The 15,746-nt window shown below is 37.7% G+C and overlaps 1 protein-coding gene across 1 annotated transcript in view; it reads left to right on the plus strand.

Annotated features, from left to right (window-relative positions):
- COL5A3 (collagen type V alpha 3 chain) overlaps nt 1-15,746 on the plus strand; it is a 219,690-nt gene that overhangs the window by 139,594 nt on the left and 64,350 nt on the right. The window contains exons 15-25 of the mRNA XM_063449460.1: nt 533-586; nt 2,293-2,346; nt 2,565-2,618; nt 3,030-3,083; nt 6,980-7,033; nt 7,576-7,620; nt 9,160-9,258; nt 12,047-12,100; nt 12,271-12,315; nt 12,687-12,740; nt 14,378-14,422. Of these exons, the coding sequence (XP_063305530.1) occupies nt 533-586; nt 2,293-2,346; nt 2,565-2,618; nt 3,030-3,083; nt 6,980-7,033; nt 7,576-7,620; nt 9,160-9,258; nt 12,047-12,100; nt 12,271-12,315; nt 12,687-12,740; nt 14,378-14,422 (612 nt within the window). The remainder of the gene's footprint in view (nt 1-532; nt 587-2,292; nt 2,347-2,564; nt 2,619-3,029; nt 3,084-6,979; nt 7,034-7,575; nt 7,621-9,159; nt 9,259-12,046; nt 12,101-12,270; nt 12,316-12,686; nt 12,741-14,377; nt 14,423-15,746) is intronic.

Genomic DNA, 15,746 nt, shown 5'->3' on the forward strand with positions numbered 1-15,746 from the left:
TTCTGAACGGAGCAGTGAGATTGCAGGGGCATGCTGTATTTGCCGAAACTGCTTCATTAAGCTAAAGTTGTTATGATATCAATAGTGTCCCTTTAAATTGAGACCTAAGTATGTTACATTAATAGAAACCAAATTGAGACATATGTAGAACCATTTGTGTCATAATGTGCACTGTTAGGCAGCAGATCTAAGCAATTGTAGGATGATTTTAACTGTGCTGAAAAGTGAACCTGGAGGTGATGACATGTCAGACCCACCCTTGAATGTGCATATCCCTGTTCGAGGACCAGGGGTGGTTATCCCGTATCTAATAAGAAGATTCTCAGCTATCCACCCAGACTTGCAATACATCATGTTTGTTTAAGTTGTGTTTGTAACTGCTTACCCCTCCTCGAGTGTTCCAGTAACACGGTGTGCGACAACATTCAAGATTAAGATATACTATTTTCACCTAGTAACATTGACTAATTTTAGGACTCTTTATTATGTTTGTTTTAAATTATGTTCTTTGTAATGTTTTTCTTGTTTTTAGGGTCCTCCTGGATACACAGGTCTGAAGGGTGATCAAGGAGACGCAGGACCTCCAGTAAGTGCCTTGGTTTATTTATATTTATAATTTTATTTAGGGATTTCATAGATCATTCATTCAATTAGGAAACAGAGCTCTTTAATGAGATTGGAATCTGACATTTGTGCTTTTATATTTTTAAACAGTCATATACCAATAAAGAGATAAATGCGTATTGCATATAACATGTTGTTCACCTTCCGTTGGTCACATATACAGTTCACGACAGACCATGTTGTACCTATCTTATATTGATGTAGAGATCATCATGTTATTATGCATACACATCAATCAAAACAAATAAGGCTAAGAAATGTATGACTTTATCTAAAATGTTCTAATAAAGGTTAATTGGTTATAGAAAGTAACATCCCTGCTTATCACTTTAATGAAGCTAGTGAAGATGCAGTGATCACATTGTTGGTTGAGGCAAAATGCTTCAACTTGACTTTACTATGGTTCTGAATTAGCACTAAATCACACTCATTATTATAACTCTTTTTCCAATATGTCTACAAAAAAGAAGCCTAATCTGGAATGCTAGGAGAACCACACATAATATATTGACAAGAACAAGAGTCAATCAGGTTAGAGGAAGGAGCAGAGGAAAAGGACGAGTCAGGACTGATCAATATAAGAGTTCTCTAAACCTGGTCCATCAGATGATTTTGCCTGAAGGCAAGAGAGTTGAATTATTGAATTTAAGTGGAAATCTGCAATTGTGATAGTCTATCATTCTTTCAAATGAGCAGCAGCCAGATATTTTCAAAAACAGAGGACCCCATGGTTGGTTCTCATTGTGAACTTCTCACTGAGGGTCCTTTTAAAAATCCCAAAGAAACTTTGTTAGCTACGTTTTCTCTGATTCAGAATCTCGGTTCTATTTCAATAACATGCTTGTAATTGTAGTTGTAACTTCACAATTTCCTATAACTGGGAATTGCTTGTCATGGATTGATTTTTAAAAAATATCTTAAAATTATCTACTTGAATGGATCCCAATAAATGCTGTATGATCTAATGATACCATTAGGCTATTTAACCACAAAGTGACCTGCAGAAAGAAAGAGGGGGTGTGTTTAATTGGATATCCTGCCAATGACTTTAAGTGGTATGAGTCTTACCCCGGCACTCAGTAAATGGATTCATTATATCACATACATGTAATATATGGAAAGTATATTCTGATGTAATTTCTCCATTACTAGATAATGTCATGTTATCAGAATTAGTTTATTTAACAAAGCTTTTAAAGCCTATCCTAATTTGAAGATTTTTCTACTTAGTCCAACTTGACTTCCTGTGTCAAGATGTTAAATTATACTAATATTAATAATTGTAAGGCTCTTTGAAGCCTTCCATAAAATATGTCTATGTATTATGCTGAAGTAGATGAAAGTTCCACGCACTCAGAGTATCTTGGTTTGACAAACTTAACAGAGGCCTGTTCGGCCAAAACCTTGTCGTTTTAAAGCCTGTGATTCATAATAAAGTCTGCACAAACCAAGATACTTTGAGTGCCCGGATCTTTCATCTACTTTTGCAAGTGCAACTGTGTGGTACGCCAGCCCACAGGTCTGGAGCACCTATTTGGAGTAACTTTTACTACTAATATAGTGGGAGAACCAGGAGTGCAGTCACTCTTTGTTAAATGAAATATGTATCACCCTGAAACATCGGGAAAATACAGTGATTTTGCTGTAACTCTGAATTTTACATTACAGGGTCCACGTGGCTTTCAAGGAATTGTAGGACCACCAGGGAAACTTGGCAAAAGAGTAAGTCAGGATGAAGTTGTATACCATGCTATATATTTTGAATATGCCCCTTTTCAAGTTGATGTCTGAATACACTTAATTTATTTTCGGTACTCAGGTTTTCATATTGTATCTACCCATATTGTCACTAATTCTTCCTTATTCGTTTTTATTTTTTCCATCTTTCTCCAAGTTTTTTAATTCATGGATTTATTATTTTTCTTTTTTCCTTACCACAGGGAAGGTCTGGAGCTGATGGTGGCCGAGGTGTACCTGGGGAAACTGGAATAAAGGTACCTCTTCAATTCAGTAGACTTCATTGACATTTGTAGGCATAAAGTGTGAAGACAAGAATGACCTATGTAGATATCAGTGACCTAAGTTATAATGGTAATTTTAGAAAAGGTAAGCTGGGATAATCACGTTGTGCCTTCCATAGTCTACGTGACTTTCATTTCACATTATGCTTTACTAGTCACCTATCCTTCGATTTGAATTTTAGCTATGTGGACCCACAAGAGGTAAACTGCTATTTCCAAATTCTAATTCATGCTATTAATACCATACACATGAATTCAAACTTATTTATCATACTTTCTTTTTGCCACCAATGATCCATCAAAACAATATGTATGTTTTAAAATGTTTTGTATACCTGCTGATATATAAAACTAATGTTTTCAATTCATTTTATTGATATATAGGGTGATCGAGGTTTTGATGGTTTGCCCGGATTTCCAGGAGAAAAGGGACACAGGGTAAGTGTCCGGAAACCATATTTTCTCCAGCTATAAAATTATATATTGTATAATAGTCCATTTGTAAAATACCCATCGTACTTGCTTGAATGTTACACTCTCATAAATACGTACGGATCTTGTTCTTGCCATTGATCAATAGAACCAGGGGGCTGTCACATGTGACAGGACCCAAAGTGCAGACTGTGCAAATAGACCTCAGAGTCATTTTTGCACATATTAGTCAGGTGCAAGATGTAAGCAGTGACAGTGTACATCGAAAGGCACAATCAAGTTGCTGGACTTGTGCACCAAACAGAACATGGCCTGGGAGGTGCAACAAAGTGTGATTAAAAATGACAGGGCTAAGGTCATGTGGGACCTTCAGATAGGGATGGACAAGCAAATACTGGCAAACCAACCTGACATTGTGGTGGTAGACTGAAGTAGCTGTGAATGTGTCAATAACTAGTGACCATAGCATCAAGAAAAAGGAACACAAGTTGGACAAATACCATGGGCTGAAAGAGGAGCTTGAAAGGATGTGGAAATTGAGGGCGGTTGTAGACCCAGTTTTGATAGGAGCAGTCAGGGCTTTAGCAGTTTCCAGATGGGACATCTGAAATCTCTGTCCAGAAGAGAGCAATTCTTGGAATAGCTAAACTACTGATCAGAACCTCTAGACTCCCAGGCCTCTGGTATAGGACATGAGAATTAAAAAAATAAATACCGCCCAGGGGGGCTAGAAAATCCATAATTTATATATACCGTATATACTCGAGTATAAGCCGAGTTTTTCAGCCCATTTTTTGGGCTGAAAAACCCCAACTCGGCTTATACTCGAGTCAGAGTCTGTATTATGGCAATTTGCATTGCCATAATACAGACTGGAGGGAGAGGGGGGCTGGCAGAGCTGTACTTACCTCTCCTGCAGCTCCTGTCAGCTCTCTCCTCCTCCGCGCCGTCCGTTCAGCACCTCGGTCAGCTCCCAGTGTAAGTCTCGCGAGAGCCGCGGCTCTCGCAAGACTTACACTGGGAGCTGACAGAGGGAGCTGCACAGACCGCGCGGAGGAGGAGAGAGCTGACAGGAGCTGCAGGAAAGGTAAGTACAGCTCTGCCAGCCCCCCTCTCCCCTCACTGAACTGCCACTGGACCACCAGGGAAGGAGCCCCCCTCCCTGCTATGTATCAAGCAGGGAGGGGGGACGAAAAAAAAAATATAATAAAAAAATAAGAAATAATAATAAAAAATTTATAATAACAAAAAAAAGAGGTATAAGGACAACTATGGGAGGGAGGGGGGTATAAGGACCACTATGGGAGGGAGGGGGGGGGGTAAGGACCACTATGGGAGGGAGGGGGGGGATAAGGACCACTATGGGAGGGAGGGGGGGATAAGGACCACTATGGGAGGGAGGGGGGTATAAGGACCACTATGGGAGGGGGGGGATAAGGACCACTATGGGAGGGGGGGGGATAAGGACCACTATGGGAGGGAGGGGGTGGGATAAGGACCACTATGGGAGGGAGGGGGGGTATAAGGTCCACTATTGGAGGGAGGGGGGGATAAGGACCACTATGGGAGGGAGGGGGGTATAAGGACCACTATGGGAGGGAGGGGGGGGATAAGGACCACTATGGGAGGGAGGGGGGTATAAGGACCACTATGGGAGGGAGAGGGGGGGATAAGGACCACTATGGGAGGGAGGGGGGGTATAAAGACCACTATGGGAGGGAGGGGGGGTATATGGACCACTATGGGAGCGATGGGGGGGGGATATGGACCACTATGGGAGGGATGGGGGGGATAAGGACCACTATGAGAGGGAGGGGGTGGGATAAGGACCACTAGGGGAGGGGAGGGTAAGGACCACTAGGGGAGGGGTGAGTCAGGACCACTGGGGGGGGGGTGAAGGAACACGGGGGTGGGGAGGTAAGGACCACTGAGGGAGGAGGAGGGGAAGTCAGGACATATGGGGGGGGAAGGGGCGGCAAAATGTTTTTTGCCTACGGCGGCAAATATCCTTGCACCGGCCCTGCACACACTGCATTCACACACTGCATTCATACACACACACACTGCATTCATGCACACACACACTGCATTCATGCACACACACTGCACTCATACACACACTGCACTCATACACACACGCTGCACTCATACACACACACATACGCACACACTGCATTCATTATACACACACTGTAAATAAATATTCAATTAATATATTTTTTTTAGGATCTAATTTTATTTAGAAATTTACCAGTAGCTGCTGCATTTCCCACCCTAGTCTTATACTCGAGTCAATAAGTTTTCCCAGTTTTTTGGGATAAAATTAGGTGCCTCGGCTTATATTCGGGACGGCTTATACTCGAGTATATACGGTACTTGTAAATGAGATGTAAAGGTTTTAAGTAGGTGAATTTTTTTTTTACGAGTTTATCAATATAAATTAACAAAATGCTAAATTAGTAAACAGGAGAAAATCTAAATCAAATCAATATTTTGTGTGACCACCCTTTGCCTTCAGAAAAAACATAAATTCTGCTAGGTACATTTGCATACAGCTTTGACTGTATGCAGGTTGTTCAAACATACTGGAGAACTAAGCGCGAGTCTTTTTGTAGATTTAGGCAGGATATGTGGATTTTTAGTATCTGCCTGTACTCCTCAGTATTGGGGAGAACATTAATTCTGATCAAATACACAACTTCATTTGCAGAAATGCAGCCCCAAGATTTCAAGCAACCTCCACCATGCTTCACTGTTGCTTGCAGGCGCTCATTCGTGTACCTCTTTCCTGCCTTCTGTTACAGCCAGATATTTAAAATTTGGACTCACCAGTCCAGTGCACCGGCTGTCATTTCCCTGCACCCCAGTTCCTCTGTTTTAATGCATATTTATTAAAAAAAAAAACCAAAAAAACATGAAATGGTTTGGATTTGTAAATGATGGAATAGTAGAATAAAATAATAGAATCATAGAAGAGTCCAATGGTGAGCCTATGTATCGAAAATGTGAAGCTGATGGGTGTGGATTTATGTTGTAACCTATACTCGGGCTACTCAAGAGTTGAAATATCCTTTTTGTTTGGTCACAAAATTGAATTGGCCAAAAATACCAAAACATCAATTTGTTTTCAAATATCCATTGTATCAAAATTGCTGGTTTAAAACTACTGGTGAACTATTTGTATGGTAATAACTAAGTGTAACACATTTTGCCTTCTGAAATATGGTGGTCATAGGTCAAATAGTCTGGAGGTCATTTTGGTTTAAGAATTTTTTTAATATTTTATACAATCATATCTTTGTTATATGCTGTACCATCTGCAATATTTGTGCATATGCCACAGCGATGCTGTCATTCTTAGCCAACTATATTACTGCTTGAAGCTATATTTCATCAATTGCATATGGAGGTTTTTTTTTTTTTTTACTAGGACATAAGGTATACACTGTATTTCTTTTCTCAGTTCGGGCATTAAGATTTTCAATATGTGTGATTAACTAGTATGGATCCTGTAGGGATTGTGACTTCCTTATTGGTAAGTTTGGCAGGCATTCAACTAAAATCCTTAATATCTCCAAAACCAGAAGGAGAACCTGTTCTCAGGAGTAAAACATAGATCATGACCATAAAAGAATCCTCAGTCTTTAATAATAGCATTAACAGAACATTCTGAAAAAGCTTGTTCTATAAACAATTGTATCAGTAATCCCACAAGGCATTATTCTCTAAACAAATGATACATTTATAGAACATTTTTAACTGAGTTGTTCTATGAACAAATAATAAAAATTTTATTGGTGCTTTCTAGAATGTTGTGATTTTATATTCAGGCAATTGAAATAACTACGGTATGTCGTTATTTGTTAGCCATCCTGGTAACATCAATGTTCTCTATTTTTTAGGGTGATTTGGGTGGCCAAGGTGTGTTGGGTCCACCTGGCGAAAAAGGAGAAAAGGTAATTTTTACATCTGCTCCTTGCTGTCTTTCTTTGTTTCTGATGGATAATCATTCTTGTGCTTTAGTCCTCATTACTCCAAGATTTCGCATAAAATAAGGTTTAGTTGTTTTCAAGTGTTCCATGAATACAACATACAATATAGACAGAAAATGCTTGAATGTTTGGAAAAACTGTTAGATATGATGTGTTGTATTTGGTCAGATTATACTAATGCATGTCTGAACTATTTTGTAATAATAAACTACTCTTAGTCTCTTAGTAAATGCATTTCTAATAAAAAATATTGGTAATCTAATATATTAGTTTGCCAATATTTTGACTACCTTGCCAAGATAGAAAAATGTGAGATTATCCAACAATTTCTCTTTGTTATCTTATTTTTATTAAAAATAATTATTGATTGTCAAAATTTAATTCTCTTATATTAAAACCCAGAATCGTAGATAAAATTGTAGATATGATGACACATTTCATAGCGTCAGAATGGTGTGACCCAAAGCTGAATATTTATATCCAATTATTCTGCCAATGTCTTTCAGGGTTCTGATGGTCAACCAGGTCCTTCCGGGTCTCCTGGAGAAGCAGTAAGTAGCATGCATAGTTTCCATTACCATCAGTATATAATTTCAATAACTGCATTGCATGTTTGAATTTGAGTTCATCCTTCTAGCCCACAAAATCCTCTTACAATAAATCCTTGTGTGCATGTATCTAATGATGTAAGGCATATAAACTATATCAAGCGAGAACTATGAAGCATTAATTAATACCTCTTCGGACTTAACCATCCACTTTGAAGTGAGAGCCTTCGTTGATGATTTTTATCAACATTCTGTGGAACTGAACCTCTGTTGCAATGTGCAACAATATCACTTTCTATAAGTAGAAAGAATATATTAGAAAAAGCCTACAGTCAGACATACCAGCATCAGCATGAAATAAGAGAAATATTAATGCAGTGTCCAAAATTATTTGGAAATGAGTGGGACCAAGATCCAATACAGGAGAATGGCATCCAGTGACTGGTAATGATATGCAATGGTTAAGATTGCATCTAATGAATGTGACTTGTATCCAGTGAGTAGAATTGAGAATAACATCAAGTGAATCTGGGAAGAATGATATCTGTTGTGTGATACTCAAAATGAATGAGATTGAGAGCCAAATAACATTCATTTAATCAATCCGTAAGAACATGTCATGGGTAGTGGGAATCAGACTAACTGAGTTAAAGTGGCAACCAGTTACTGAGGCCAATATCTGGTGAACAGGACTAGAAGCCAGTAACTAGCATACAATTTAACAGAAGTAGATTTCCAGTGTGTAGAAAAAAAACACACACTGGGAGGAACATCTAATGAGGGGAATTCACATTTAGGCAATAGAAATAACAAAAAAAATAAGCTGTTTTAAAAAACAGTTGGTTTTCGGAAGTGGTATCTCATACATCAGTTGAGTTTTGTTACTCCATGAGTGAAGATCACATTGGGTGAATGCATGAGTATGAAGTATTTGAAATTATCATGCTATAAATGAAGATGACAAAACATGTCTCTTTGTTTAACTTTTGTTACCTAGTATCCCCAAAGTGGGCAATTTTTGAAGGCCTCTGTTTCAATGTCCATTCGCTAATTGTTATATAGCAGTTTGAATAAAGGTACCTTACAATAACCATTAAATAATTATATAAATGCCAGCTACAACAAACATTCTGTATTGGTACCATCCAATGTGTGAGTCCAGCATCCTGTGAATTAGACGACAATACCCCACTGGGGGGACTGTTTTATGAACATTGCAATCAGACAAGTTAAACTAGTGTCTATTGAATGGGAATGGCATTCATTAAATAATACCATATTCAATGGAGGCATCATCCAATTAATGGAAAGGATGGCAAGCTATTAACAAAATATGTTGATGCTATCGATTTAATGAACCTAGCATCTAACGGTTATAAATTGCATTCAGTGAGTCAGCACAGAATTCTAGAAGTGACCATCACATCCTATCATGAGGCAATATCCAACAGAAATCACTTCTAATAACACTGTCCATATCTTTGTATCAACTAAGAGGTGAAAGTGTGCATGAATCAGGCAACAAACTGTTCTTCTTTGCAGGGTTCACGTGGCTTAGTTGGCCCCAGGGGGCCTACAGGACCTCCCGGTCAGCCTGGTGTGAGTGGAGTTGATGGGGCTCCTGGACCAAAAGGAAACCAGGTAACTACAACAAACGTCTCTCCCCGTTTTAAAATAACAGTAATGCTATATTGAATTTACAATCTGTGCTGTATTGAACAACGTTTTACTTTTTGCTTGTGGGTGTTTTTATACAATTTCTAGCGAGAGGCTACAATTAGTTAATTATGCATCTCTGTATTGGGCATGGATTGCCTTTTATCAGGATTCTATTTTTGAATACCATGAAGCCAATCAGAATGTAGATTTAGTTTTTAATGGGACTTTTAGGTTATTATATTCCCTTCTCTGCATGTAGCTGTGCTAACCTACTTGTAGGGCTTTATACAACATAACAGTACGAGTCGGTAAAAAGCAATACTTGTAATTTCACATACATATTTAAACTTGCCTTGCCTTGCCATTATAATTTATAAGGCATTACTCACTTTTGACATAACTGATCTCATGAGATTAAAAAATATGTCTTTCTGTCAATATATAAACATATTAGAAACTTAGAAACATACCTCTAATTTCCAATGCAAAGACTTCAACAGGACTCACAATTTCCATTCATTCACTCTCCATTAAATGGAGCTGTCACCTCCCCGGTTTCTTAATGTTATCTTTACATATCCCTATATATGTATTTGTGAAGACAAATAGTCCACATCTCTTTATCCTGCAACTGGGCGCCTCCATCTTAGCTCATTGTCAGTCAATGTTATAAGCCCTATCCTTTACACCTGACAGTCAGCATAGAGACAACATAGAGAGGAGATGAGAAATGAAACAATGTTTCCATTTCTTATCCTCATTAGCAATGTTTGCCCTGGCTTTGCCTGAACTGAACTGAACTTATGATGTCATTTACTAAGTCTTTGCTATAAATTTAAAAGAAAGGGGTGCATCTCATGTAAAAAAAAAAAAAAAAGGTTAACACAAGTCATAGGTGATGCTTTATTTAATGGTTTACATTCCAGGGAAGTTAGAGTTGTCCTGACAAGCAGTGGACAGAATTTCTGAGAATGAAAGATGCAAATTTTTCTCAGTACAATTTATTTGTGACCACATATCGCGTATGATCTGTATGATGATGAGTGGGCATCTGTTGAGGAATTGTCTTCTCAGATACCAAAGGTGTCCATCGTGTTAGTTTCCAGTTTTTGTTCCTCTTATTCTTATTTGTTCTGGCTTGCTGGTAGGTTATGTTCATTATTGCTTTCCCATCTTTCAATGGCTGCCCAATGGCCAAGTTATCTAATGCTTAAACAGAGACTATTTTGTTTGTGGAGGAGCATGGAGACCAGACTCTTTTCTCGAGGCTGTGGACCTTCTGTTAAACTGGACTCGCCATATACTATGGACACCAACAGACCAGTTGGGAAGATAAGGCTTATTGCTTTAGTGCTCTTTATAGTTATGTCTAATATCTATTTGTGTTTTTGGTTAGCGGAGTTGTTTGCTTGTAATTAGAATTAAATCTGCTAATCCTGCTACTTTGAACAAGTTAGTGATACCCAGACACTCTGGCACCAGGGGTGGGTGTAATGTAATTAACCCCTTAAGAGGTAATTGTCCATGTTCTGTCCCAAAAAAACACTAGAATTTGTGTTATGTGTTTGTTCCACCGCATTTAATGGTTTCTCTTTACGTGCTCCCATACATAGTGCAACTAAATAAAAAGAACTCAAAATATGTTCATAGATCAGTCCTGATTGTCAAATACCTAATGTATCTGGGATCTAAATTAATTTTATGTAGTTATCACTAACCCCATACCACTCCTACTCTCAACGCTGTACCTTCCCTTCACTAGTCTTGTCTGGTGTTTTGGAAGAGACACAAAATAGCTATTCCACACACCCTCAAGTGACTGGCTGAAGGTTGTTGAAAATAAAAGGAGCTAGCAGAAGACCTCTAAAGGTTGCTGAATAGAGCCATTGCAGATAGGGAGAAGGGTAAACACCATAGAAGGCTCAGATCTGCTCATCAAACCTGAGACCAGTCTACTCAGTTCCCCTTACCAAAGTTAATTTCCATTATATTTAATAAAGCCAGACATCTATTCTTTCACATCATTTGTTTGATTTTAGCTTGAGTATGAGGTTCGTCATACAATTTGTTTGTATGGCACTAAGGAGAACATTGATATGGAAAAGCATATCTTCTATTAATGTATCATTACAACTCCCAAGAAGCTCACAGTATGATATGGATATTATGTTAATGAAAATACACTAATAATACATCATTACAGGACAAAAAAGGAATGTGTAAGTTGACTGTGATAGATGCTCCTATGCCATGAAATTTTGGAGAGGCTTGAAGGTCAGCCTCTTGCCCATAGACTATAGACCTGGTCCCAAGAGTCCCTAAAAGGGTCTTGTAAAGGTAGCAATTAAAAAATAAACTATTCATTGTTACTTTATAGCACTAAAGCGTTCTCTGCTGGCGGAATGGAAGTGTATATTTACATAATACTGGTATGCAAATTAGGGCAACCAAATATGTAGTTAAATGCATACATTGTTGTTTCTTTCTTGTGTAAAAAATGTACTTGTATTATATAGTTCGTGTATTAATTTTATTTGCTCTTTTCCCAATGCTCTATATATTTGTATTCTAAATGTTTGTCACCGCATATTTAGGGACTAGTACAGAGGAGATAATTCCTGCCTGGAAGAAGGGAGCTGAAGCCTTGTTCAGGGCTGAGATCTTACATTTACAGTCCTTTTATACAAAGTACTAACCAAAATGGCTAGTGAGCTAACAATCCTAATTATAAAACAATTATAAATATGTATTCATCTTTTTTCTTCTACAGGGTGTTCAAGGAGAATCTGGAGCTAATGGCCAACAAGGAAACCCAGGACCACAGGTAAGAATCAATGAATCAAATGATATTATAGTTAGTTGGGCATACTCAATCATGCATCAAGCACACTCTCTCTTCATAGCATTTTATAATACCTTTAACATTATAAAGGCAAGGATTATTTGACTGGGTGCTAATTTATAAACTAACAAATACATGTCTTATGTTTGTAGGGATTGCCAGGACCTCAAGGACACATTGGCATGCCAGGAGAGAAGGTAAGTGTTCAGGATTCTATATCTATTTTGTAAAATAGAAGTAACTGAATTATGGAGGCAAAAAATATATTATGCAAGTATGTTTTATGTAAATGATATGATATGATATGAATATGAATGAATATAGTGGGCGTAGAATTAACGGTTGTGGAAATCTTTAATCTCTTAACATTTGCATGTGCCAAGTATTTTATATTTACTGGATATATTAACCAACAGTCCAAGCACTTTCATATAATTAAGATAGCGATCCTCTGACCAGGTGCTCTGGTTAAAATGCTTTTCAGAATAACAGTAGCTCAAGTCCAATTTGCCAAGTCTAGTTGTAGAAGGCCATGTAGTCATCCAGCATCCTTATTATCTTCCCACAGGGTCCACCAGGAAAGCAAGGAATTTCGGGTCTGGCTGGGTCAGATGGACCTCCTGTAAGTGGAACTGTTTTAATCCTGTTCTTACTTTAAAATCAAAGTGTGATTCTTTGTAAGAGCAACATCAACAAGACGGATGATATTCGTTCCTGTAAATATTCTTTGCTGTCCGAACATATTTAGGACTTATAGGGAATACGTAATTTCATGCACTACAAAAAACATCACAAAAACATCAGCTAGCTTTTCTTGCCACAGTTGTAGTATTTATTAATTTGCAGTAATCATATAATGTTAATAAAGTGGAAGGACATTGGTATAATGTAACTAGCTGTTCATACATTTTATTACAGAAATTAAATCTATGTATAACTGTACTCCAAAAAATTAATTACAGACTTATCGATCAGTTCCTGCACTCAAGTTATATCAGTTTCGTAAATCTACCCAAATTAAAAATTACAAACTCGAAAGTATCTTCACTTGAAAATATTTTGAGTGCGGATTGTAATTATTCTCCATATCTAATTTTATTACCAAAACTGTCAGGAACAGAATAAAAGATTTAACTGCAATTTGCAGTAATATTGTTCAAGCTGTGCAGACCACAGTCTCCACAAACCATGATTTCTGTGTCAGAATGTTGTCACTTATGATCAAACATAATTCATAACCTCTCGATGCTTTGAAATGCTTGTATTTTACATCTATTTATATGTAATATATTTATCATATTCATTTTAGAGTACATAGAGATTTGAGACTCTTTCCACGGTCAGAGTTAAAACAGAAGCTAAAAAATATTCCATAATCATCATCGGCATATCTAACTGAACTAGAGCCCAAGTTGTCTTTAGCCAGCGTTCTGTTTAAAATGCAGCTTACATAGCACACATTGCCAGGCACTTGAATAATTTCAGTGTGTTTGTATCTCATCCAAAATAGAGCAGAAAATGGAAAATGCTCACTGCTAATGCAGGAAGGGTACTTTCATTTCTTTCCCAAAATAGCTTTGTTTAGTCTCAATCATTTATAAAGATCTTATTAATTCTGTATTTAAGAGGCAAGAACAAGACAAAACCCAAAACATTAAAATACAAGAATAGTGTATTTTTTTTCTTGTTTCAGGTCATTTCAATTTTGCTCTCTCCCTTTGTATGGTCACTATGCCCCTGTTGGCTCATGTACTTTGCTGTTCATTTAGTCAAATGTAAAAAAAAAAAACAACAATTAATGGCCAAAAGAAAAGCAAAGTGGCACCCTGCAATTACACAGCACTCCCTCTAATGCTTAATTTATACAAACTATAACAAACCATAAACGATACATAAATTGCTACTGTGTGTTGAAAAGGCTGAAAATAAGCTAACGAAGGAATGGTACTGTAGTTTCAAGCCATTTGGTAACATGGTAGGTTTCACTGATAGAAAGGACATCACCTAACCGTAACTTCTAGAGCAGAGGTTATGACTTCTGGTACCCAGTTGTTGTTGGACTATAGCTCTTATAATCTATTGCATGCCATAGGCTATTAGAATCATGGTACCACAACAACAGCTGCTGCTCTGGAGTGTGATACCCCTGTGTTAGAGCTCTGTAAGATGCCATCACCCATAAGTAAATGTAGAAGCTCAAAAATTATTTCATTAAGACTTCACCTGTTTGTCATCTGACTTCTTTACCAATATTTTTAGGGTCATCCAGGCAGAGAAGGGTCAGCTGGAGAGAAGGGGATTCAGGTGAGTGTCCAGAAATATGGATAAAAGAAACCTGTAGTTAAATAATAGCTGAATTACACAAGTGCATCATGATCAACCTATCATCTCTGTTAAAGGAAAACAAAAAAACCTTTCCCACAAGACATTCCATTCTTCCCACTAAAAAGCAAAAAAAAAAAAAAAAAAAAAAAAGCAAATTGTATTCTAAATCCACAGCACGTATGATAACATTGGTGGCAATGCCATGTTAAATTCTGTTGTTGGCGACATTACGGTTTCTATAACATGTCCTGTGATAGTTTTGTTTATATTGATGATTGATTATTATTATTATTATTTATAAAGCACCAACAAGTTCCGTAGCGCTGTACAATGGGTGGACTAACAGACGCGTATTGTAACCAGACGAGTTGGACGCACAGGAACAGAGGGATTGAGGGCCCTGCTCAAATGAGCTTAAATGCTAGAGGGAGTGGGTTATAGTGACACAAAAAGTAAGGGTAAGGTAGAAAAGTGAAAAGTCGGCAGCTAGAATATTCACTGAGGTTTTTATTGTTTTTATTTTTTTAATGACAGTTGCAGGAGAGGAATCAGGGAGCAGGGAGGGGAAGCTATTAATAGTTTAGTTGATATTGTTGTTGATGAAATGTTGAACCACCCTTACAATTAAATTTTTATGTCCAGATGTGATTAGGCAAAAAACTCTGTGTACGAATGTATTTATTAATTATTAGTCAGTTGTTGAGCATAAACCCGGTGTGCGATGAGGTATAGATCTAGTGATGCATTATAATGTCTTTCAAATTGATCAACTTTATATTCGCAATGCAACATCAATCTGAGAAAAAAACTGATTGAGGAATAAATCAGTTGATAATTATCAAAACCTTACAGGATGCCAATGAGCCATTAACACTGTTGTCATGATCACAATCGCACCGATCCAATACAGATTTGCCTTTAATGTTTCAGTATAAACAGGGCCCTATACAGTACAGTAAATTGTCACTTAGAGGGGCATTATACTCACCAGAACAACTACAGAATTGTATTTGTTTTGGTGAGTATAATCAGTCCCTTCAGGCTTTTTGCAGTAAACACTATTTATTCAGAAAAGGCACTGTTTACATTACAGCCTAGGGATACCACCCCTGGCCACTCTTCAGATGGCTGCTAGAGGTGCGTCCTGGGGCATTGCTGCACACTGTGCAGCACTGACATTCAGTGTCTTCATCCTCTGCATGGAGACACTGAACTTTCCTCATAGAGATGCATCATCTATGAGGAGATGCTGATTTTCCAGGACTGTGTTTGGCTTGTGCTGGCTCTGCCCATGATCTGCCTC

The sequence above is a fragment of the Pelobates fuscus genome, chromosome 3 (genome assembly GCF_036172605.1).
Source record: "Pelobates fuscus isolate aPelFus1 chromosome 3, aPelFus1.pri, whole genome shotgun sequence".
Classification (NCBI taxonomy): Eukaryota; Metazoa; Chordata; class Amphibia; order Anura; family Pelobatidae; genus Pelobates; species Pelobates fuscus.